Source organism: Stomoxys calcitrans, chromosome 1, assembly GCF_963082655.1.
Source record: "Stomoxys calcitrans chromosome 1, idStoCalc2.1, whole genome shotgun sequence".
NCBI lineage: Eukaryota > Metazoa > Arthropoda > Insecta > Diptera > Muscidae > Stomoxys > Stomoxys calcitrans.
Genome location: NC_081552.1, coordinates 191,092,699 through 191,120,331, shown reverse-complemented (window position 1 = coordinate 191,120,331; position 27,633 = coordinate 191,092,699). Strand labels below are relative to the sequence as shown.

The window sequence follows — 27,633 nt, the reverse complement described above, 5'->3', positions numbered from 1 at the left end:
ACTGACATTTCGAGTTACTAGATTCCAACGTGACGAATAGATTAGTATGTCTGCCTATGACGCTGAACGCCTGTGTTATAATCCTGGCGAGAACATAAACAAAATATTCAGAAGTGTTCTACAAAAAGAGTCCCTGCCCGGGCGCCACTGCAAGCTAGCCTGGGTGCTTGGGTGCAGCTCAACATGGCAAGTTTCGTCAGAAAAGTTTTTTTCATCTCAGACTGAGAGTATCCAACTCTTTTAAGTTTGATTTGTTATTGTTGTTGCAGGGTGTTGTTCACGGAGGCGGCAGCCCTTGCTGATGAAGGATTCCATCGGATTTATTCTTTTTTGCTTCGATTGGGTCTTAACGTAAAACGGAGAATTTCTATTCGCCGAGCATCAATATGGATTTCGACGACTGCATTGCACAACAACTGTTTTGCATGTCATCACCGCACACGTTTACCATGGCTTCAATCAGCCCAGGCCATGCGATTACACAGTCGTCGTGGCACTGGACCTATCGAAGGCATTCGACAAACAATTTGAGGACATTGCCAATGCGTCCCTCTAGCCAGGCCTGAAACGCTGGGTCCCGAATTATCTGTGTGGTCGCCAGTCATTTGTGGAATTTAGGGATAAGAAATCGAAACACCGTATAGTAAAACAAGGAGTTCCCCAAGGCGGGGTGGTATCTCCGGCACTGTTTAACCTCTGCCTATACTCCATTCCTCCACCTTCAGACGGCATAGAGATCGTGTCATATGCGGACGATTGTACGATCATGGCATGGGTGGTTAAACATGTTGCCTTATATTTCGCTGCAAAAAATCTGAAGGTATCTGCCACCAAATTTTCAGTCACATTGTTCACTACAAATACGATTGAGGTGATTACCGAGCTGACGATGGAGAAATGATTCCGACCATCAAATGTCCCAAAATACTTGGCGTCACATTTGGTAGCTCTTACACATTTTCCACACATGCCACAGCAATTTTCGATAAATTCAAAAGTAAAAACAAGGTCCTGAGGTCACTTGCCGGCAGCACTTGGGGTGCAGACAAAGAAACCTTGTTGACCACGTACAAAGCAATTGGCCGGTCTGTGGTAAGTTATGCAGTGCCAGTGTGGTCTCATCAGCTCTGTAACACGCAGTGACATAATATTCAGATCTGTCAGAATGCCGCCCTTTGAACCACAATGGGCTGTCTCCTCAGATCTTATGTGGACCACCTTCATCAGGAGACAAAGATCCTACCAGTGCGAAGTCATAACTACATGCTGTCTAAGCAATACCTTTTGGGCTGTTATCGCAGAGGCGATCCAAATCATCATTTTGTGGATAGATACCCACCGCCCAGAAGCCTTAAGGTAGATCTACATGATCTAGAGCGTGAGGTTCAGCGCTACAAGAGAGAACCTCTAGATCAAGTGGCATATCAAGCGGGTGTAGACAACATTCATGCAGACACGGTTGCAGATGCGGTAATTGGCTACCGGATGAATGTAGTCCTTTGAAAAGGACCTTCTCCAGTTGCACCTGCAGAAATTTACCTCCCCCAGCAAACCAGAGTAGTTCTGGCTCAATTACCATCCGGCATATGCAGCTGCCTCAACTCCCACAGAGCAAAGATTGATGCCGACGTGCAAGATGTATGTCCCGATTGTGACCAGGGACCACACGACACACATTACCTGTTTAACTGCCCAGTCAGACCTACTCCACTTAGACCCAGATCCCTGTGGATGCACCCGATCTTAATCGCAGAGTTTCTGAATCTTGACACTCAACAGAGTCAAGCAGGCGCAAAATAGAACACAACAAACTGCTACAACAACAGCCGCGTCTTCAGTAAGGTTGTCTATCATCATTTCAATGCATTTTGACGCAGAACAAAATCGCATCCAGTCATTTCTTGCACAATAGCCAATTTATAGAGATGAAATTCGAGCCGTGGTGTCTGAAATTCCCATAGCAGCTGCGTAGAACGCTCAACTGATTGCCTCATCCTTTCGACGTTTTCGCTAGTTCTGATGGTCCGTTGAAGTCCATTTCTTGGTTAAGCGACTCACACACACACTCCCGAAATGAGTTAACCTCAGCACAGAATCGAATTAAGGCCAGGAACGAATCTGTGAGAAGGAATTTCAAAGCGAGTGTGAAAGGCACGCTGCGTGGCAACAAGTGAGCGAACATTAGTAAAGAAGCTTTCGTCGGTGAAGGTGCGCTGCTCCTTCACCGATGGCAACTGACTGGAGAGAGAAACAAATTTGGGGACTTCTCCCTCCAGATGCGCCCCCTCTCGACCCCCTTCCCGCACAGCTCACTGCTCGAGTGTTTTTTGAAATAAGTAAGCTTCTCTAGCTCACCCTGTATATGTATGCATTTTCCATCTCGGTCAACGTAGGCCTTAGGTTTTCAGATTCGCCTTTGACGCTTATTGAACCTCTCACTAGTTCTCCCTCTCCCTTTGATTCTAGACAAAGTCATGTCGCTCAGCAGCATTTGGTTCGAACTCGGCTACAAGAAAGAGAGGGCCCCTTGAATTGCATGGCTTATAGATATGAGAGAGGTACATCCACTATTGCTTAATGGGACATTCGAGGGCAAATTAGCAATTTGCAATCATTTGGAAGAGTGGTGTAGAAGTGCATATGAATGCTGAGGATCATATTATTCTCACCATCAATATGCACTTCTAGACCACTGTTCCAAGACATTTCGTATCGTTACATATGAGTGTGCACCAAAAAGTCATGTTGATGAATCAGCACTAATCTTTCCAGGAGTAATGCCACTCGACATTCTTATGGGCATAGTATCCAAGCAACCATTCTCCCGACTGCTCCCCCACATGGGGGACCACAAACATGGAATATACCACAATGCCCATGGCCATTCGCAAAAACACATATACGATGAAATGCCACTTTGCAAAACTTTTAATAGATGGTGCCATGATAATGGCCATGATTTATGCCACTCAGATAAACTAAAGATTCCAAAAATTCTTGTAAGGACAAAAATGATTCAAATTCAAAACATTACTAGAATAAGCCACAGAATCAGCTATGTATCAGCACATTGCTGATTTGTTGCTGTACAATAACATAAATAAGTCGTTTTATTGTTGTTGCTAGACCTACCTACCCTCATTGTAAACTCGAATGCGTGTACAATGGCTTGAAATGATTTTTTCGTTTTTTCGTCTGGCCCAAAAGCAATGCTTAATGGTTGATTTCCGGTCACTGGAAAGTGCAATTTAAGGGCTGTATGTCCAGTATGTTCAACGATTGTTTTTGTCACTTCCCCAGCTAAATAGAGGGCACGCACTTAAGCACACTCCTACTCCATATATGCTTGTATGAGACTTTAAAATCCTGCCTTTTGTTTTTACAGCCAAACAAAAGCTTGCTGAAATCAAGCCATTAACAATGGATTAATGCACATACAAATTGAAAATTTATTCCACTTCAGCAAACCCATTCATACATAAAGAGTAGGAAGAAGAAATTTTTAGTGTCAGACAAACTGAGTGTAAAAATATTTGGATTTTAAATTGGTTATAAATGTTGGAAGTGGAGCTTAACTACCCTATAGGGAGATCTGCAACAAACAATGAACCAATAGAGATTTTTTTTTTGCATTCTGTATTGGCTCAAAATTTGCAACTCGCAGTTCGGTTTCTATGGAAGCTACATTCGAAATGAGAAATAGACACAAATTTAGACTAATTAAAATGTCAACACATGGACAGGAAATGGAAATATGCAACATTTTCAGGGAATATCTTTTGGAAGTTGGCAAGTTTATTGTGTTCGCCTAAGAGAAGAAACAAAGATAGCTCCAAGGCAGTAGAAGTAAATCAGCGATGCTCAAAATGAAAATGTGACTGTATGTGTGAAAAACTCTCTTCAAGTATTTGTATACCCACCACCATAGGATAGGGGTATACTAATCTAGTCATTCCGTAACATCTCGAAATATTCGTCTAAGACCCCATAATCCTCTCGATATTCTGAGTCGAACTAGCCATGTCTGCTCGTCCGTCTATCTGTCGAAATCACGATAGCGGTCAAACGCGTAAAGCTAGCCGTTTGAAATTTAGCACAGAATTTTAATATCGATGTTGGTCGTTGGGGATTGAAAATGGGCCATATCGGTTCCGATTTGGATTTAGCTTCCATATAAACCGATCTCCCGATTTGACTTCTTGAGCCCCTGGAAACCGCAATTTTTTTTCGATTTAGCTAAAATTTGGCATGTGATGTTTTATTATGACTTCCAGAAACTGTGCCAAGTACTGTCCAAAAAATGTCTATAACCTGATATAGCTCCCATATAAACCGATCTCCGGATTTGACTTCTTAAGCCCTTACATGCACCAATTTTTGTCCGATATGGCTGAAATTTTGCATGTGTTATTTCCAACTACTATGCCACGTAAGGTCCAAATTAGTCTATTATCAGATACAGTTCCCATATTAACCGATCCCAGATTTGAGATTTTGATCTCCTGGAACTTTTACATGTGGTGTTCTTTTATGACTTCCAATAACTATGTCTAGTACGGTTCAAACCTGATATAATAGCTGCCATATAAACCCGTCTCCCGATTTGATTTCTTGAGCCCTTGAAAGCCTTAATTTTTGTCCGATTTGGCTGAAATTGAGTATGTAGTGTTCCGTAATGACTTCCAACAACTGTGAAAAGTACGGTCGAAGTTGGTCTAGAACCTGACATATTGGGTTGCCCAAAAAGTAATTGCGGATATTTTAAAAGAAAGTAAATGCATTTTTAATAAAACTTAGAATGAACTTTAATCAAATAAACTTTTTTACATTTTTTTCTAAAGCAAGCTAGAAGTAACTGCTGATAACTGACAGAAGAAAGAATGCAATTATAGAGTCATAAGCTGTGAAAAAATTTGTCAACGCCGACTATATGAAAAATCCGCAATTACTTTTTGGGCAACCCAATAGCTCCCATATAAACTGATCTCCCGAGCCCTTACAAGCTGCAAATTTCGTCCGATTCTGCCGAAATGTAGCATGTGGTTGTTTGTTATGACTTCCAACAACTGTGCCAAAAACGTCCAAATCAGTCTATAACCCGATATAGATCCCATGTAAGCCGTCCTCTGGATCATCCTTGTTCGGTTCCTGGAAGATTTAATTTTTGCGGGTTTGACCGAAGTTTGGTATGCAGAATGAAATACTGGGCAAAGAACTTGACAAAAGCGATCTATGGTGGAGGGTATATAAGATTCGGACCGGCCGAACTTAGCATGCTTTTACCTGTTAAGACTGTTTTTGTAGGATTTTTTAAAATACTTTGAGACAAAGACATTTTGGAATTCGTACTACAAATGCGTCCTTTGCAGCCCAACTGTGAAGACCCACCAATAGATCCCCGTATGAGATATATTTTTATCCGTTCAAAAATGGCAGACTTTTTCAACAAAATGTTTGTCCCATTCAGTTGCCAATTCACATTGCCATAACCAGTCAGCGATCTTAGTACCAATCCAAATTCATGCTTTCTCAGTCCCAATGTTACGTAATCTTCGTCCCTTGAACCCAATCCAAATTTACGTGGTCAACATAGAAAGCGTTTATTCTACCAGTGATTGAGTCGCACGATCAGCAACCATGAGCTTCAGTGCTTATTCGTTTGTCCGCTGTCTCATTTCCCGCTTTCAAGGGTTTTAAATCAGGCAAAGTCTGACGCCTTTCCCATGGTTCGTAGAAACTCTTTGCACCTCATAACCTCTTCGGAGCTTACATAGTCCGTCGCCTGAGGCTTTAGCGCCTTGCAGCCGCTTCTGCTTTAAGGACACCGAAGTCCTTTACCTTATTGTTAGGAACTCATTGAAGGCTCATGCCTTAGAGTCCCCTCCAATCATAGTTAATAGAATACTAGCTGAACTGGGCACTTTCCGATGCGCCTTCTTTCACTCTCTGGCTCGTATTTGAGTCCCGTATTGCCATGGTCGGTAAATAAGTCTTATTTATACCTTCCGCCATACGATGGGGGTATACTTATTTCGTCATTCGATTTGTAACACATCGAAGTATGGATCTGAGACCCAACAAAGTATATGTATACTTCGATTTGGCTGAAATTTTGTATGAGGCGTTTTGATATGATTTCCAACAACACTGCAAGGTAAGGTTTCCATAGAAACCGATCTTTCGATTATAGGCATTGAGCTTTTATAATTCGCAGTTCTCATCCAATTTGGCTGAAATTGTTCAACGGCTTTTTGAATTAACTCATAACCTGATATAGCCCCCATGTAAACCAATCTCCCGATTTTACTTCTTAAGCCACTATAGGACGCAATTCTTTTCCGATATGTCGGAAATTTGACACATTGACTTCTTCAATGGTCTCCAACATCCAAACCAAGTAGGGTGCGAATCGGTTCATAACCTGATGTAGCTCCAAAAGCATGGCAATTTTTGTACCCACAACCATAGGATGGGGGTATACTAATCTGGTCATTCCATGTGTTAAATCTCGTAATATTGATCGAAGACCCCATAAAGTATATATATTTTAAATCGTCTCAACATTCTGAATCGATCTAGCCATGTCAGTCCGTCCGTCTGTCGAAATCACTATAGCGGTCGAATGCGTAAAGCTAGCCGCTTGAAATTTCGCACAGATACTTCTTATTGATGTAGGTCGTTGGGGAATGCAAATGGGTCATATCGGTTTAGATTTGGATTTAGCCCCCATACAAACCGATCCCCCGATTTAAATTTTTGAAGCCTCAATTTCGTAAACAGATATAGCCCCCATATAAACCGATCCCCGGTTTTGACTTTTTGAGCCTCTAGAAGCCTTATTTTTTATTAGATTTGGCTGAAATTTAGAACAAAGACTTGTACTATGACTTCCAGCATCCATGCCAAGTACGATCTGAATGGGTCTATAAACTGATATAGCCCCCTGATATAGCCCTTATAAGCCTCAATTTTCATGCGATTTGGCTGAAATTTAGAACAAATTTGCCAACATCCTTGACAAGTATGATCCGAATTTAAACCGATCTTGAGCCCATAGAAACCTTAAAATTTAATCCGATTCGGCTGAAATTTGGAACGAAGACTGGTAATGTGATTTCCCCTAGAAGCCACATCCATGCCAAGTACGATTCTAGTCGGTCTATAAAGTTATATAGGCCCCTTATAAACCGATCTCCGGTTTTGACTTCTTAAGCCCCTAGAAGCCTAAATTTTTACCCGATTTGGCTAAAATTTGCAACAAAGATTTGAGTAATGATTTCCAACATCCATGCCAAGTACGATCCTACTGGGTCTATAAACTGATATAGCCCCCAATTTCAACCGATCTCCGGTTTTGACTTCTTGAGCCCCTAGATGCCTCAATTTTCATCCGATTTGGCTGTAATTGAAAGAAAGACTTGAGTTATGACTTTCAACATCCTTGGCAAGTATGATTCGAATCGGTCTATAAACTGGTTCAGACCCCATATAAACCGATCCCCGGATTTGGCTTCTTGAGCTCCAGGAACCTCAACTTTCATCCGATTTATCTGAAATTTGGAACAAAGGCTTGATTTATGACTTCCAACATGCATGCCAAGTACAATCCTAATCGGTCTTTAAACTGATATAGCTCCTATATAAATCGATCACCGGATTTGACTTTTTGGGGCCCCGAGTTGTCTAAATTGTCTCCTGATTAAACCTAAAACCTATCTTATGACTTACAACATCACTGCCAAGTTTTATTCGAATAGGTCAATATGGTGATAAAGGCCCCCCTATGTACGGATATCCTGATATGACTTCTTAAGACCATTGAAGCCTCAATCAATTCCCGATTTGATTGTTACAAAATAATTCACATACAAACTCAGTTAATAAGGGTACAGTTTTTGTGGGATCCATGGTGATGGGTACCCAAGATTCAGCCCGGCCGAACTTGGTACGTTTTAACTTGTTACATATACGATTATCGGACATATAGACCGATCTGCAGATTGAGGGTCTTAAGCCCATCAAATTTGTATTTATTTCCCGATTATGCTAATATTTGGAACAATGAGTTGTAGTAGGATCTCTGATATGATTGAAAGGAATATGGTTAAAATCGGACCATATTTGGATATAGCTGCCATATCAACCGATCTTCCGATTTAGGGTCTTGAGCTAAAAAAACTCCCATTTAGTATCCGATATTGCTGAAATTTGGAACAGTGAGTAGTACTAAAGCCCCCCCAAATCCGAACCGGATATGGGCCATATCAGGCTATATATACATATAGCGGCCATATAGACCGGATATATATACATTTAGGGCCCATAAGTTGTAGTAGGGCCGCTAGTATCCAAACCGAATATGGTTCATATCGAGCTTTATTGCATATAGCCGCCATATATCTCGATCTGCAGATTTAGGGTCTTAGGCCCAAAAACGTCGCATTTATCACTCGATTACTCTGAAATTTGGAAAAGTGAGTTGCACAAGACCACTCGACATCCAAACCAAGTATGGTTCACATTAGGATATAGCTGCCATATAGAACGATCTGCTGACTTAGGGTCTTAAACAATTCAAAGCCGCATTTATTATCCGATTTATCTGAAATTTGGAACAGTGAGCTGGATTGGGCCACCCGACATCCTAACCAAGCCCACATTTAGATAAAGCTGACATATACAGAATGATGTTCTGATTTAGGGTCTTGAGCTCATAAAAGGCGCATTTATTAATCGATTTCGCTGAAATTTGGAATAGTGAGTAATACTAAAGTCCCCCATATCCGAACCGTGTATCGGCAATGTAGACCGATCTGGCATTTTTTATACCCTCCACTATAGGATAGGGGTATACTAATTTCGTCATTCTGTTTGTAACTCCTCGAAATATTCCTCTAAGACCCCATAAAATATATATATTCTTGATCGTCTTGACATTTTAAGTCGAACTAGCCCGTCCGTCCGTCCGCCTGACCGATCGTTTCTCCGTCCGTCCGTCCTTCCGTCTGTCCGTCCGTCTGTCTGTCCTAAGTACGCTAACTTTCGAAGGAGTAAAGCTAGCCGCTTGAAATTTTGCGCAAATACTTAATTTTAGTGTAGGTCGGTTGGGATTGTATATGGACCATATCGGTCCATGTTTTGATATAGCTGGCATGTTAACCGATCTTGGATCTTGATTTCTTGAGCCACTAGAAGGCGCAATTCTTATCCGATTTTGTTAAAATTTAGCACGACGTGTTTTATTTTGACTTCCAACGACTGTGTTAAGAATGGTTCAAATCGGTCCATAATATGTTTGAAATCGGTCCATATACTGGTATAGCTGCCATATAATCCGATCCGGGGTCTTGACTTCTTGAGCCTCTACGGGGAGCAATTTGCATGAGGTGTACTCTTATGACTTTCAACAACTTTGCCAAATATGTTTGAAATCGGTCCATATACTGGTATAGCTGCCATGTAAACCGATCCGGGGTCTTGACTTCTTGAGCCTCTACAGGTAGCAATTCATATCCGATTTTGTTGAAATTTTGGATGACGTGTTTTGTTTTGACTTCCAACAACTGTGTTAAGAATGGTTCAAATCGGCCCATAACCTGATATAGCTGCCATATAAACCGATCTGGGGTCTTGACTTCTTGAGCCACTAGAGGGCGCAATTATTATCCGATTTAGCTGAAATGTTTCATGAGGTGTCTTGTTATGACTTTCAACAACTTTACCAAATATGTTTGAAATCGGTCCATATACTGGTATAACTGCCATATAAATCGATCTGGGGTCTTGACTTCTTGAGCCTCTACAGGTAGCACTTCATATCTGATTTTGTTGAAATTTTGCATGACGTGTTTTGTTTTGACTTCCAACAACTGTGTTAAGAATGGTTCAAATCGGTCTATAAACTGATATGGCTGCCTTATAAACCGAACTGGGATCTTTACTTTTTGAGCCTGCGATTCGTGGTGGAGGGTATATAAGATTCGGCCCGGCCAAACTTAGCACGCTTTTACTTTTTTTTTTGTTTTGTGCCTAAGTCTCTAAGTCGTACCCATTTATTACCAGATTTGACTGAAATTCGGAACAGTGAGTTGCAGTAGGGCACCGAATATCCGTTCGGAGTATGGTGCAGATTGGACCATATTTGGATATATCTGCCCGTTTTCGGATTCAGGGACTTAATTCTATAAAAGCCCCATTTAGCTTTTGATTTCTCTGACATTTATTAAAGAAAATTGCACAAGGACAATCGATATCCAAGCCGAGTATGGTCAACATCAGACGTTATTTGGATATAGCTGCCATATAGACCGATCTGCTGACTGAGGGTCTTAAGCGCATAAAAGGCAAATTTTTTATCTGTTTTTGGAACAGTTAGTTAGATTGGGCCACGCGATGTCCAAGCCGAGTATGATCCATATCAGACCACATTTAGATATAGCTGCTATATAAACCGATGTTCTGATTTAGGGTCTTGAGCTCATAAAGGGCGCATTTATTATCCGATTTCCCTGAAATTTGGAACAGTGAGGTGCACTAGAGCCTCCGATGTCCGAGCCGAATTTGGGCCATAACGAGCTATATATACATATAGGTACATATATATACGATCTGCCGATAAAGGGTCTTAAGCCCCATTTGTAACCCTATTTGACTTAAAATTTGGAACAATGAGTTGCAGTTGGGCACCTGCTATCCGAACAGAGTATTGTCCACATCAGACCAGATTTGTATATAGCTGTCATATAGACTGATCTGCGGATTCAGGGATTTAAGCCCATAAAAACCGCTTTTATCATTCGATTTCTCTGACATGTGAAACAGTGAGTTGGACAAGTCCACTCGATATACCAAACGAGTATGGTTCACATCGGACAACACGAGGATATAGCTATCATATAGACCGATCAGCAGACTTAGGCCCGTAAAAGGTGAATTGATAATTCGATTTTTTGTGAGTTGGATAAGGCCATTAGGGTATCCGGGCGAACTTAATACGTTTTTACTTGTCAATATTTTATGAGCTCAATACGAGCAATTTTCCATATTAAAAACTCATTATTCGTGTTGTGTTAATGTTAATGCCTTCTCCATTTATCATTTGCTTAGAAGCCCCTGCCATGCATTCATGTTTTATGTTAAAGAGCCGCAGTAAAAAAAAAAAAAATAAATCGGCCATTCGTTTTAACATTCTCTTTTGGTTCGATTTATGACTTTTGCATGTGTCCCATAAGAACCAACAATGTAAGACACAATCGTTTATGTATGACACATTAGCAGATCTAAACTGTGGACCCTGTTAGGCCGAAATTTATTCATTTTAGTATGTTTGCCTTTCCCTCCTTGCCTCCATCCACTTGTCAGCTATCTAAGATATGAGTGACTGCAGCACCCCACCATGCTGCAAATACTGCATTTGAATACTCGTCATGTTGCGCATGTTTCGACTTTGTTCCATTTCTGTCAAATCCTAAATACTCGTACTCGAAGTACTAGCGTTACTATTGATTTATTTTTCATTCGTCTTACTTTGGACAAATTGTTAATTTGTGACGAATTGACATAGTGCTCCCCCTCTCTTTTCAACTGAAGGTTTTCGCCTTGAGGAGTGATGTTGAATTTTGCGAAAATCTGAATTTTAAAACTATGTTTATGCATTATTTGTTTGGTTAATTCATTCTTTTGGGAGACAAAAAAAAAACACACAGAACTCAAATTTATTGGTTTTTGGACTCATTAGTAATGTCAGAACTGTTTTAGAGTTTATGATGGAAATGGAAATGGCCCTAAGATAGTTGTTCAATACAGAGTAAACCCATGGGTGGTTATGTTACTACGATAAACAACAAAGTTGAAAAATTTCAAATCTGAGAAAATTTTGACTTTTGCCTGCATTTGCTATTGCCAATTAGTTTAAGCAGAATCTAAAATTTCTGAATAAATAAAATATGAAAAAAATATCGTAAGAAAAAGAAATATTTCAAAAAATTTACCAAATCTACTATTGTTTGTTTATTTGTTTGTCTGTTCCGTATAGACTCAAAAACGGCTGAAACGATTTTCATTAAACTTCTCACATATCAATGAGTGCAGTCCGATTCAAGGTTTAAGCTCAATGATAAGGGGCCTCCTTTTTATAGCCGAGTCCGAACAGCGTGCCGCAATGCGACACCTCTTTAGAGAGAAGTTTTACATGGCATAGTACCTTACAAATGTTGCCATCATTAGGAGGGGAAAACCACCGTTGAAATTTTGTTTTTCTGATGGTCTCACCAGGATTCGAACCCAGACGTTCAGCGTCATAGGCGGACATACTAACCTCTGCGCTACGGTGGCCTCCATTTTGAAGGTAGCCATCGAAATATTCACTATCGGGCTCAAGCAAAATCGTCCTCTAGCACAATGTTGATATCATTTCAGATGTCCACCTTACCCCCGAAATACCCCCTTAACCGGAAATATTTACCAATACGGTAATATAGGACTGAAAAGAAAGGCATTTGAGAGTAAAGTGAAAATTTTGCACAGGAACCGAGCAGGGTCAAACTTCTCACACACATTAATGAGTGCGTCATAGGCGGACATAGGCTATAGTGGCATGAATTCGAAATCTACATCCTAGGCAAAGCATCTCCACCCTTAAAAGATATTGGAGAGTTAAAGACGGCCCTGATGAGCTGGCCCGATTCGGCTAGTTTCCTATACAAATAAATTTTTTAAAAAAATTTTCTATGGAAATGAAATTTTGACAAAATTTCCTATGGAAATGAAATTTCGACAAAATTTACTATAGAAGAGAAATTGTTATAAAATTTTCTGGAAATTTAATTGAGATCAAAAATAGCAAAGCTTATAAAGATGATATGTTGATAAAATTCTTCCGTGCAATGGGCTTCGTTTAAAAATCGCCCCATTATGTTCAACCAAAATTAACCCCACTCTACCCCTTCCATTCCACCAGCAAATATGCCATATTACCAAAGCATGAGGTCATCAATGAAATCAACCATAAAAATGACACTTTTTAATGTCAATAACAAACAGTTTCAAGCCGCAAACAATTATCCCAACGATAATGAAAAATCTTCATCCGTTGCGATGGTAGAAAAATGCCAAAGAAAAGCATCCACAACGAAGCTCACGCTCTACACCCCCAGTCATGGCCAATGAAGCGTATGGGAAAGACAGGCACGGCCTGTTTCACTTTTTTATACCCTCCACCATAAGATGGGGGGTATACTAATTTCGTCATTCTGTTTGTAACTACTCGAAATATTCGTCTGAGACCCCATAAAGTATATATATTCTTGATCGTCGTGAAATTTTATGTCGATCTAGCCATGTCCGTCCGTCTGTCCGTCCGTCCGTCCGTCCGTCCGTCTGTCCGTCCGTCCGTCCGTCCGTCCGTCCGTCTGTCTGTCGAAAGCACGCTAACTCCCGAAGGAGTAAAGCTAGCCGCTTGACATTTTGCACAAATACTTCTAATTAGTGTAGGTCGGTTGGTATTGTAAATGGGCCATATCGGTCCATGTTTTGATATAGCTGCCATATAAACCGATCTTGGGTCTTGACTTCTTGAGCCTCTAGAGTGCGCAATTCTTATCCGATTGGGATGAAATTTTGCACGACCTGTTTTGTTATGACATCCAACAACTGTGCCAAGTATGGTTCAAATCGGTCCATAACCTGATACAGCTGCCATATAAACCGATCTTGGGTCTTGACTTCTTGAGCCTCTAGAGTGCGCAATTCTTATCCGATTGGAATGAAATTTTGCACGACATGTTTTGTTATGATATCCAACAACTGTGTCAAGTATGGTTTAAATCGGTCTATAACCTGATATAGCTGTCATATAAACCGATCTTGGGTCTTGACTTCTTGAGCCTCTAGAGTGCGCAATTCTTATCCGATTGGAATGAAATTTTGGCACGACGTGTTTTGTTACGATATCCAACAACTGTGCCAAGTATGGTTCAAATCGGTTCATAACCTGATATGGCTGCCATATAAACCGATCTTGGGTCTTGACTTCTTGAGCCTCTAGAGTGCGCAATTCTTATCCGATTGGAATGAAATTTTGCACGACGTGTTTTGTTATGACATCCAACAACTGTGCCAAGTATGGTTCAAATCGGTTCATAACCTGATACAGCTGCCATATAAACCGATCTTGGGTCTTGACTTCTTGAGCCTCTAGAGTGCGCAATTCTTATCCGATTGGAATGAAATTTTGCACAACGTGTTTTGTTACGATATCCAACAACTGTGCCAAGTATGGTTCAAATCGGTTTATAACCTGATATAGCTGTCATATAAACCGATCTTGGGTCTTGACTTCTTGAGCCTCTAGAGGGCGCAATTCTTATCCAATTTGAATGAATTTTGGCACGTAGTATTTTGTTATGATATCCAACAACTGTGCCAAATATGGTTCAAAGCGGTTCATAACCTGATATAGCTGCCATATAAACCGATCTGGGATCTTGACTTCTTGAGCCTCTAGAGGTCGCAATTATTATCCGATTTGCCTGAAATTTTGTACGACGGATTCTCTCATGACCATTAACATACGTGTTTATTATGGTCTGAATCGGTATATAGCCCGATACAGCTCCCACATAAATCGATCTCTCTATTTTACTTCTTGAGCTCACAAAGGGCGCAATTCTTTTTCGAATTAGCTGACATTTTACACAGGTCTCCAACATATAATTTAATTGTGGTCCAAACCGGACCATATCTTGAAATCGCTCTAATAGCAGAGCAAATCTTTTCTTATATCCTTTTTTGCCTAAGAAGAGATGCCGGGAAAAGAACTCGACAAATGCGATCTATGGTGGAGGGTATATAAGATTCGGCCCGGCCGAACTTAGCACGCTTTTACTTGTTTGATTTCATTTCATTATTTTCGTACTCCTCCTCCCATCAATGCTCTAATCTCCAATTGAATGGGTATCGATATCAAAATGTGTTTCTTTGTCAAACCGACAATAGCGACAATGGTCTGTGATCTGTGTTCGAAGTCATTTTCTGCTTGAAATAAATCTTCCACAAAATGGTGGGGTGGGGTGTAGTGAAGCAAAATCTGAAGTAATTGTAGGTGGCCATGGTTTTGTGGGTTTCTAGTAATGCCTCGTCATCACCAGCCATGATCAAAGTGTTGGATGACATTAATTTCAGAATCGTTATCTTCGTCGTTACGATATGTGACCCAGGCTAACGAACGAATGACGATTCTACACATCATTGAACAGTGAATAACAATGATCATAAATAATGGCATGCGTGAATGGCAAGAATGTGAGCTGCAAGTCGTCTTCTCCAATGACCAAGTGCAGGTGTTGCAGTACAGTGGTTGTATTTTTTTTTCGTAGAAATTTCACTTAAATTAAACATTTTGTCGAAAATTTTCTTTCTCGAAAATTATGTTGAAATTAATTTTCGTTTACAAGTGAATTGAGTTTTTCTCGAAAATATTTGTCAATCTCTATAGAAAATTTTGTATGGATAAGATGTAAGACTAGCGAGTATACAGCTAAGCCAGTGGCCTGTTTATTATGTATTGCAATAATAAGCGAAAAGCCTATGTCAGACATTCTATGTTCCTCCTTTATTATCTCTCATTCTATGGCTCTTTGTTGGTTCTACTACTAAATTGCCCATGAACATTCCATTCAGGAACAGGGGATCCTGCTCTCATAGTAATAAGTGCAGATCGATTAATGTTTCAGCTCAATGACAAGGGGCTCCCTTTTTTTGCCGAGTCCGAACGGTGCACAGTGGGAGAAAATCGAAAAACTACTAAAAATTATGTCGTGTGAAAACGGCTAGAGATATCTCTTTGAAATTTGAAAAGGTTAGCTAGATAGCGTGCAAAATTTCAAGGCCCTTGGTTGTCCGGTTGTCTCTCACACAAAAAAGGACAAATGTTGTGTGTGTGAGAATGTATCTTTAATTGCAATTATGTGCAAGCGCATGGTCTTGCTTGGGATTATTTTCTTGTGAACGTACAAAGTAATGCGCAATAGAGTGAGTATTTTTGCCAACCACTGGTCTATACGGTCAAATACTCAGCCTTTCTCTCTAGTAGGAGAGACACTTTTGCAATCTGCTAAAGGTAATCTTTTGTACCCTCCACCATGGATCGCATTTGTCGAGTTCTTTTCCCGGCATCTCTTCTTAGGCAAAAAAGGATATAAGAAAAGATTTGCTCTGCTATTAGACCGATATCAAGATATGGTCCGGTTTGGACCACAATTAAATTATATGTTGGAGACCTGTGCAAAATGTCAGCCAATTCGAATAAGAATTGCGCCCTTTGGGGGCTCAAAAGTTAAAAAAGAGAGATCAATTTATATGGGAGCTGTATCGGTCCACAGACCGATTCATACCATAATAAAATTTCAGGCAAATCGGATAATAATTGCGACCTCTAGAGGCTCAAGAAGTCAAGATCCCAGATCGGTTTATATGGCAGCTACATCAAGTTATGAACCGAGTTGAACCTTACTTGACACAGTTGTTGAATGTAAGAATAAAATACGTCATGCAAAATTTCAGCCAAATAGGATAGGAATTGCGCCCTCTAGAAGCTCAAGAAGTCAAGTCCCCAGATCTGTTTATATGACAGCTATATCAGGTTATGAACCATACTCAGCACAGTTGTTGGATATCATAACAAAATACTTCGTGCAAAAATTCATTCAAATCGGATAAGATATGCGCCCTTTAGAGGCTCAAGAAGTCAAGACCCAAGATCGGTTTATATGGCAGCTATATCAAAACATGGACCGATTTGGCCCATTTACAATCCCAACCGACCTACACTAATAAGAAGTATGTTTGCAAAATTTCAAGCGCCTAGCTTCACTACTTCGTAAATTAGCGCGCTTTCGACAGAGGGACGGACGGACTTGGCTAGATCGACTTAAAATGTCATGACGATCAAGAATATATTGTATATATGCTTTATGGGAACTTAGACGCATATTTCGAGGTGTTACAAAGGAAATGACGAAATTAGTATATCCTCCATCCTATGGTGGAGCGTATAATAATACCACGTTTATAGTTAACGTTTGATATGTGGAAGCAAAACGTTTCATGGTTACAAAAAAATCAAAACTTTGTGATAAAAGTATTTTGTTTGCCGTAAACATTTCCCAAACGTTTTTTCTTTTGCTCGTAAGAATTGTTTCAGGGTTTCGTTGTCCCAGCACATAGCCATCGCTGCCGTACCCATCATGTGTAGGAGTAGTGCGAAGTGTCTCGGTCTTCCTACTATTTTCCCTTTGCACTGGCCTCATCTTGTCGTGGTCCGGGTCTTCCTCCCTTTGTTACCCTATGCGCTCCATCGTATCATAGGTCTCTCGTCTATATCCTCAACTCGAGTTGCGTTACAACGAAGGGCTTCTCGTTCTCTTAGTTTATTATTAGCAAACACCTAGCCCTGATGATTTTTTGTTTTTCGGGCGCTCAGAACCTCTTGAGAAAGAACGAATTAATATGAAGTCACATCGGGAGCGGCGCAGGGCACCAACTGAGATCCAATATATGGAATGTCTGTTAGGAAGGGATACTGCGAATAGAGATCCTAAATGCACAAAATAAAACGTTTAGTACATATTTACCACAAACAAAATACTTTTATTACAACATTTTTCTGTTATTGTTAACTCGCTTCAACATATCAAACGTTAGACAAAAACGTAGCATTACTGAACGTGACTTACTTTTGTTTATTGTAAACCCTTTAGCAGCTTCGCCTACGGAAAAAAAAAACCTATCTCTTGTTGTTAAACCAAGAACTCGTTGATAGCAAAATTGTTTGGATAGCCGCAAACGATCATTCGTTTAGTTTAATTGGCCATCACAGAAAATGTAATCCTCCAGCCGAACGAAGAACAGATGTCCAATAGCCTCTCTGAAACCAGCTTCGAGATGTTGCTCTCCAATTAGTTACTCCATCGAAGTTTTGGTATTCCCCTATTGCGTATCCTATTACGGCCACCATAAGACTTCTTTACTGGGGCATCTTCATCCATTCTGACAATATGACCTAGCCAACGCAACTGTAGTATTTTGATGCGTTTAACTATGCTATTGCCGTTATTACAGCTCATACAGCTCGTAGTTCATACGACGCTTATAGTTTCCATTAACGCAAACTGGTTAATGCCTATAATTTTTCTTTCAAACACTCCAAGTACTACCTCGTATGCTTTCACAAGTACCCATACTTCGGAGCAAGAAACGACAGCACGGGAAGTATCAATGTCTTGTATAGTGAATTTATCGTCTGTCGAGAAGTGGCTTTGCTCCCCATTTTCTTGTTCAATCCAAAGTAGCACCTGTTAGCCATAACGTAGTAGGGGGGAATGAAAGGGCAGATGATTTGGCGGTGAAGGCCAGAGGACTGTCGTCAATAAATTGGTAAACCCGAAGCCTTTCGGGTTGACGCAGTCCGAGTTAAGGGAGTGGGCGACGAATGCGCATGCAACATTGTGGAACAGCGAAAAGGTCGGTGGGACGGCAAAGATCCTACGCGGGATCCGGATCGTGAGAAGACGAGGCTATTACTGAAAGGAAGTAAGAAGGAGTTCAGTATAGCTATTGGTATCATAACGGGACACATAGGACTACGAGCTCACTTATGTAAACACGGTGCGGCAAGTGATTGCATGTGTAGGGCATGCGGCGAAGATGATGAGACGTTGAAGCATTTCCTTTGTCATTGCTCGGCTTTCGTGTCTAACAGATACGGGCACTTAGATGGGGACACTATACCAGACATGAACCAGCTTAGGGGCGTGGCATGGAAAACAATTAAAGACTTTTTAGGCAGCACGGAATTCCTAACTCAGATTTTCCTTTCCTTATTTTGTGTATTTAGAGCGCTCACCAAGCCGATTACTGGTTAAGGTGTATGTCCATAGTGTGATGAGGTGGATTAACATCCGCACCCTCTTTTTAACCTAACCTTATATAATATTGATTTATGTCGTTGGGGATTGCATTGTAGACCCCTATCTATTCCTGTAAAGTGTGCTCCAGATCGAACCATATTTGGATATAGCTGTCCTATAGACCGACAGCCCGATCTCACGATATAGGCTATTAGGGCCATAAAAGATCCATTTATTACCCGATTTCGATTAAATTTGGCACAGTGAGTTCTGGTAAACCCCTTTCCATTCCTGTTAAATGTAGTCCAGATCGGAACGTATATGGATAAAGCTGCCATATAGACCGATCTCCCGATATAGAGTGTTGAGCCCATAATAAGAGCATTTTTCAACCGGCACTCTGAGTTTTGGTAGACCTCTACACCTTTTTAAGGAATTTTATACAGATCAGACCATATTTAGATATAGACCGATCTCCTGATATAGGGTATTAAGCATGTACAAGGAGCATTTTCCTTTTCACCTTTTGGTCATTCGTAAATAGAGTAAAGGGCAACCCATCGGCAATCCCAACTCTTGTTAAGGATGATCAGGTATTCACTGACCCGGTTGATAAGGCTGGCTGAAATGTTTGCAGGAATTTCTTCCTTGCCGTTTAGCAATCAACCACTCCCCGTGATTCGATGCCTAGTTCGATGCCTCAGATATTCTTTTGAACACGTGTAGTTAAAAGGGTCCTTGCGGATCTCGACGTTAATATATCTCCGGGCCCGGACGGTATATCAACACTTGTCCTTTGTAAGTGTTCTTCGATGTTTGCTCGTCCACTACGCAACCTTTTCAACCTTGCTTACATTGCGGGTGTTTTCCCAACGCGTTGGAAGGTTGCGAACGTTCAGCCCATCCCCAAGAAAGGTGGGACGAACAACCCTGCGAATTACCGGCCAATTGCGATATGCTCCGCGCGCTCAAATGCTATGGAGAGTATCATCTTGTCAGATACTTAGAGCCCAATGACCTTCTTCTCGACAGACAGTATGGGTTCCCCAAAAATCGCTCTACGGGAGACCTAATGGCATTTTTGTAGGAACACGTATTCGAAGTGTCGAAAGAAGCATTCAAGTGTTTGGGCTTTCTTAAGCGGTGCAAGAAATATTTCACCTGTTCTGATCTTCTCAATATCTATACTACCTACATCAGGCCGAGAATGGAATATAACTCTCCTATATGGGCGGGAGCTCCAAAATCATCCTTGGAACTTCTTCACCGTGTTCAACGGAGAGCGATGAGGTTGATTGGCGACAGTAGAGTATCGAACTCTATTGCTTGCCTTGAACATCGTCGGAATGTGGGTAGAGTTGTATTGCTCTATCGTTATTTTTATGGCGTGTGTTCCAGGGATATTCGTCTTCTTATCCCTGACGTTAGGATATTCACCAGGCATACAAGACTTGCCAGGAACTCACACCCGTTTGTAATTCATTGACCAGTCGACCGAACAATGCATTACCGAGAAAATTCGTTTTCCGCCCGAACCATTCTTATGTGGAATCGACTTCCGACTAATGTCTTTCCCACCGACATTGACGTTCAGAAATTTAAGACTAATATCAATAAACACTACTCCCTGCAACCCTTAACTTTCTTAATTGCCAACGCAATGCACTGCATATATAGGGGACATCTCCGTGTTGGTTAGTGAAAAAAAAATCCCAGATCGGACCATAATTTTAAATTACTGCCATTTAGACAAATGTCCCGATATTGCTTAGGATTAGATAAAGTGGCAGTCTGCCGTCAGACTAATTTAGACTTTTTCTTCCATTGTGACAAGTCAGGAACAGAAGTAGTTCCTACCGTTGAACCATACAGATCGTCGTATTGACATTATATCTTAGCCATTTCAATGTTTCCTTAATTGCAAGGACCTCCGCTTAATACACAGTGCAGTGGTCGGGTAACTTTTTCGATATGACCAGTTCTAGATCTTTAGAAGTCTATGTAACTTCTGCTAAAAGGGATATCGTAGTTCCAATCGGTTCTATCAGGAACAGTGGTACATTACTTTTTATCAAAAAGCTACTTAGCAGGGTGTAATCCACACTGCCTTAAGCATCGGGCATTGTATCAAGGATAACATAGTGCCCGTAGCCGCCATATGACCAAAGAGAAAGCTACATTAACCTCACAGCAGTGGTCGCAGAACTCACTGTGCCAAATTTCATTCAAATCGGATGAAAAACACTCTACTTATGGACCCAATACTCTATATCCAAATATGGTCCAATGTGGATCACATTCAACAAATAGCTGTAGGGGGTCTAGCAAAACTCAAGGTGCCAACTTTCATCGAAATCAGATGAAATATGCTACTTTTATAGCTCACTATATTGGGAGATCGGTCTATATGGCAGCTATATCCAAATAAGGACCACTTTTGACAGGATATGTAGGGGTCTACTAGAACTCACTGTGCCAAAATTCATCGAATTCGGGTAATAAGTGGATCTTATGTCCTACTTCATAGGAATGGGTAGAGGTCTACCAGAACTCATTCTTCACAGGAATGGGAAGGGTTCTACCAAACTCACTGTGTCAAATTTCAATGAAATCGGATGAAAAATGCTCCTTCGATATGTTCAAAACACTATATAGGGAGATCGCTCTATATGGCAGTTATATCCAAATATGGACCAGGAATGGGTCGGGGTCTACCAAACTCACTGTGCCAAGTTTCATCGAAATCGGGTAGTAAATAGATATCTATAGTCTTACTACCCTATGTCGGGAGATCGGGCGGTCGGTCTATAGGGCAGCTATATCCAAATATGGGCCGATCTGGACCATACTTCACAGGAATAGGTAGAGGTCTACCAGAACTCATTGTGCCAAATTTTATCGAAATCGGATGAAAAATTACACATTTATTGCTTTAAGTCTGGAGATCGGTTTATATAGGGGCTATATATAAGTTAATTCCGATTTTATGAGATCAGAAGGTCAGTTTTTTATACAAAGAATAAGAAAATTAAAAAAAAAATAGTTCGAAATGTTTTCAGTTACCATACTATCTGAAAGTTTATAAATACCCAAATAAAGTATTTATTAGGTAAACACCAAAAGATACCCACGCAGTGTGAGTTTACCCGGTAGAATTCCATCTCTAGTAATCCGCAATGCCTGGCATATCGGGCATTGTATCAAGTATGCCTTTTGTTCTTACAAATGTTGGGTGACCAAATTTGATTTGGGCATCCAGAACCTATAAAAATTCTATAACACTCTATTTCACTGTGCAGTTATTCACTTTTAACTGTCATTGCTTCAGTCATAATAAAAAAAAAGCTGCTTAGTCCGTTCAGAGAACTGAGGGCGAAATCAATTCGAATGTCGCATGATATCGAAAAACTGTTGTCGCAGTTGGCCAAGCAATAACAACAACCACACAGCCCATAATGCTTTTATAAAAATTCCCATTTGTTTGCTCATATTTACAGCAATGTATGTGAGGACTATGTTTGTGGGTTTTGTTTTTTCTCTTTAATTTTCTGAAAACAAATTGCATTCTTATAAGTTGCATTTCCACAATGTATGCAGAGAGTAAAAAAAAACCCCCAGAACTAATGTATTCATATTAAATTTTAATGGTTTTCATGTCATTCATATATATTTTTGATTTGGACTTTTTTTTTGAAATTTTTTCTCTCGTTCTTACATTTGTAGGCTCTGATTTGGTGTCAAGGATGGCCTCTAGTAACACCTATTGGCGAAGTTATACTTCATTTGGGGGGTCTTGATGACGAGCACCTGAAACCGGCCGAAATATATTTATGTGTAAAACCAGGTAAGTGCACTTAAATACCCTCTCACTGAGAACTTTTGTCCAAGACAATCGATTTAAGATATAAACCTACGTCAGCAACATAATAATTATCACAAAAACAACAACACGTAACATTTGAGTTGTGGCACTTAAGTGTTTATAAGGATGGATTGTGGTGTAATTCTCCCATATGGCAAGCAACAAAGCCTTGCCACCGTGGCGCAGAGTTAAACATTTCAACCAATGATACAGAATACCTGGATACAAAACTAAAGAATTTAAAACAAGTAAAAAGGCGCTAAGTTCGGCCGGGCCGAAATTTGGATATCCACCACCTCGGGTATATATGTTAACCACCTTTCATCATAATCCGGTGAAAAATGCATAATTCATGCCCCCTTAGCAACTTTATCGAAATATGGTCCAATTTGGACCAAATTCGACACGGATATTGATTGGTCTAATAAGTATAAGACATTGTTCAATTTTGTTGAACAAAATATTGGTCTTTTTGGTAGCCATATCCAAATATAGAACGATCTGAACCATATACGACACAGAGGTCGAAAAGCCTAACATAAGTCACTGTGTCAAATTTCAACGAACTCGGATTATAAATGTGCCTTTAATGGAGACAAAACTTTAAATCGAGAGAACGGTCTATATGGCAGCTTTTTTTTATGGCCGAAAGACCTTTAATCGAGAGATCGGTCTATATGGCAGCTATGTCCAAATCTAAACCGATCAAATTGCAAATGTATGTCGAGGGGCCGAACACAACTCACTATCCCAAATTTCGGCGACATCATACAATAAATGCGTATTTTAAGGGCCCAAAACCTTAAATCGAGAGATCGGTCTATATGACAGCTATATCCAAATCTAAACCGATCTAGATCATATTGCAGAAAGTATGTCGATGGGCCTAACACAACTCACTGTCCCAAATTTGGGCAAAATCGGGCTATAAATGCGCCTTTTATGGGCCCAAAACCTTAAATCGAGAGATCGGTCTACATGGCAGCTATATCCAAATCTGGATCGATCTGGGCCAAATTGAAGAAAGATGTCGAAGGGCCTAACACAACTCACAGTCCAAAATTTCGGCGAAATCGGACAATAAATGCGCCTTTTATGGGCGCAAGACCTTTAATCGAGAGATCGGTCTATATGGCAGCTATATCCAAATCTAAACCGATCTAGGCCAAATTGCAAAAGTATGTCGAGGAGCCTAACATAACTCACTGTCCCAAATTTCGGCGAAATCGGACAATAAATGCTCCTTTTATTGGCCCAAAACCTTCCATCGAGAGATCGGTCTATATGGCAGCTATACCCAAATCTGGTCCGATCTGAGCCAAGAAGGATGTCGACTGGCTTAACACAACTCACTGTCCCAAATTTCAGCAAAATCGGATAATAAATGTGGCTTTTATGGGCCTAAGACCCTAAATCGGCGGATCGGTCTATATGGGGGCTATATCAAGATGTAGTCCGATATAGCCCATCTTCGAACTTAACTTGTGGACAAAAAAAAGGATCTGTGCAAAGTTTCAGCTCAATATTTCTATTTTTAGAGACTGTAGCATGATTTCAATAGACAGACGGACGGACAAGGCTACATCGCATAGATTTTTACACTGATCAAGAATATATATACCTTATAGGTCGGAAATGGATATTTCGATGTGTTGCAAACGGAATGACAAAATTACTATACCTCCATCCTTCGGTGGTGGGTATAAAACGCAAGTAAAATCGTGCTAAGTTCGGCCGGGCCGGAACATGTATTCTGCTACACATTTATACATATGGCATGTGACTGGGCTAGAATCAGAGATCTCAATGTTAATCCAGAGAAGACTGAAATATGCCTATTCACGAGGAAGACAAAGGTGGGCCAATTTAACGCACCATGTATCCTGAATAAGACGATTTCGATATCTGACAAGGTCAAATACATAGGTGTGATCTTGGACAGGAAACTGATTTGGAAGTCTCACATTCAGGAGCGTACTGAAAAGGCTCACAGATGTTGGGCACTATGTAGACGGGCCGTTGGCTTGAATCCTAGGATAGTCCAGTGGCTCTATAGGAGCGTGATTAAACCAATACTTACTTACGCCTCATTAGTTTGGTGGACTGCTATGGAGAAAAAGTGCATCATAAGGACCATACAACAGGTTCAGAGAACATGTTGTCTTGGCATAGGCGGAGCAATGAGAACCACGCCCACTAGGGCACTGGAGACTATTCTAGATATCCGACCCATTGATATACAGATTAAGTGTGGGGCAGCCACTGCGGCTATGAGACTTAAGGCGATAGGAGAATGGATTGAGAATGGGAGCAGCTCATACCATCGCGGTATAATCGAGGCGACGATACGAAACCTGGAAGGAAATGGAGAGGTTTCCGATCGGATACCTGAGACGACACTTGAAGTTGAGTGCGAAGCTCTGCTGCCATCGGCACACTCTTGGATTGATGGAACCCTAGTATTACCATCTGGAAGATCATGTTACAAGGATGGATCAAAGCTAGAGGACAGAGTGGCCCTGGGGGTTTACATTGAGAACCCAGGGACTGAGATCTGTTTTAGACTGCCTGACCATAATACTGTCCTGCAGGCGGAGATCCGGGCGATTACGGAATGCGTGAGGTGGTGTGGTGCTATCGCGAGGACGTCGAGTGTGAAAATCTTTACCGACAGTAAAATTGCAATAAGGGCAATAACAACCAGGACGTTAAGGTCACGAACAGTCTTGCAGTGTAAGAAGGAGATCAACGCCTTCTCTGAGGATGGCAAAATCCGCATCGTTTAAGTGCCGGGCGATAACGGAGTGAGGGGAAATGAAAGGGCAGACGATTTGCCGGTGAAGGCCAGAGGACTGCCGTCAATAAATTGGAAAACCCGAAGCCTTTCGGGTTGTCGCAGTCTGAGTTAAGGGAGTAAGGGAGACGGCGAAAATCCTATGGGGGGATCCAGATCGTTAGAAGACGAGGCTATTACTGAAAGGAACCAAGAAGGAGGTCAGTATAGCTATTGGTATCATAACGGGACACATAGGACTACGAGCTCACTTATGTAAAATCGGTGCGGCAAGTGATAGAATGTGTAGGGCATGCGGGAAAGATGATGAGACGTTGGAGCATTCCCTTTGTCATTGCCCGGTTTTCGCGTCCAGCAGATACCGGAACTTATCAGACATGAACCAGATTTGGGGTGTGGTGTTGAAGACAATTAAGGATTTTGTAAGTAGCACGGAATTCCTAACTTAAAATTTTCTTTTAAGAGGTTATGTTTTAGTTTTTAGAGCGCACAACAAGCCGATTACTGGCTAAGGTGTATGTCCATAGTGGCATGAGGCGGATTAATATCTGCACCCTCTTTTCAACCTAACCTAAGGGCTCACGAAGTCAAATCGGGAGATCGGTATATATGGGAGCTATATCTGATTATAGTACGATTTAGACCTTACACAGTTGTTGGAAGTTATGACAGAACACTACGTCAAAATTTTCAGGCAAATCGGGCAAAAATTGCGGCTTCCAGGGGCTCAAGAAGTCAAATTGGGAGATCGGATTATATGGGAGCTATATCAGGTTATAGACCGATTTGTACCTTACTTAGCACAGTTGTTGGAAGTCATAACAGAACACTATGTGCAACATTTCAGCCAAATCGGACAGAAACTGCGGCTTCCGGGGGCTCAAAAAGTCAAATCAGGAGATCGGTATAAATGGGAGCTATATCTGATTATAGACCGATTTAGACCGTACGCAGTTGTTGGAAGTTATGACAGAACACTTCGTCAAAAATTTCAGGCAAATCGGGCAAACATTGCGGCTTCGAGGGGCTCAGGAAGGCAAATCGGGAGATCGGCTTAAGTGGGAGCTGTATCAGATTATAGACTGATTTGAACCTTACTACGCACAATTGTTGGAAGCCATAAGAGAACACTACGTGGCAAGCCACATCGCACAATATTTGTGCGATGTGGCATGTAAGGACTCAAGAAGTCAAATCGGGAGACCGGTTTATATGGGATCTATATCAGGTTATAGCACAGTTGTTGGAAGTCATAACAGAACACTATGTACAACATTTCAGCCAATTCGGATAAAAACTGCCGCTTCCAGGGGCTCAAAAAGTCAAATCAGGAGATCGGTTTATATGGGAGCTATATCAGGTTATTGACCGATTTGTACCTTACTTAGCACAGTTGTTGGAAGTCATAGCAGAACACTATGTGAAACATTTCTGCCAAATCGAACAAAAACTGCGGCTTCCAGAGGCTCAAGACTTAAAATCGGGAGATCGGTTTATACGGGAGCTATATCCAAATTTCAACCGATATGACCCATTTGAAATCCCCAACGATCTACATCAATCCTTAGTATCTGTGCAAAATTTCAAGCGGCTGGCTTTATGCGTTCGACCGCTATCGTGATTTCGACAGATGGACGGACGGAAAGATATGGCTAGGTCAACTCAGAACGCCGAGATGAATATTTCAAGATGTTATAAACGGAATGTCTAGAGGATACCTCTATCCTATGGTGGAGGGTATAAAAAATTTTACAGTGCGTTATCCTTTTACTAGGTCGCCCGGTAGCCGAGTTGGTGGTATTGCCAGTGAGGGGTCGTAGATTCGATTCCCACCAGAGGCCTGGTCTGTCGCTACTGTTGCATCACAATGTACTAAAATAGTCGTAAGTAGGTCTCTAATCTCATCTACATTTTTGAGAAATTCAGACCTGTTAAACTTCTCCATCAAGTGGTGTCGTTTCGTGGCACGGCGTTCTGTCTTGGCAATAAAAAAGAGGTTACTCATCATTGATCCCCCCAGTTCCTCAATGGCATGATAATAAGCAAATCTTAAAATATGCAAGTGTTTTGGT

The 27,633-nt window shown here is 41.0% G+C and overlaps 1 protein-coding gene across 2 annotated transcripts in view; it reads left to right on the top strand.

The window, feature by feature from the left end:
• Nucleotides 1-27,633, top strand: part of LOC106086606 (uncharacterized) — a 302,723-nt gene that overhangs the window by 69,596 nt on the left and 205,494 nt on the right. For both annotated transcript variants that reach the window (XM_059360455.1, XM_059360451.1), the window contains exon 3: nucleotides 22,629-22,749. In XM_059360455.1, the coding sequence (XP_059216438.1) occupies nucleotides 22,629-22,749 (121 nt within the window). The remainder of the gene's footprint in view (nucleotides 1-22,628; nucleotides 22,750-27,633) is intronic.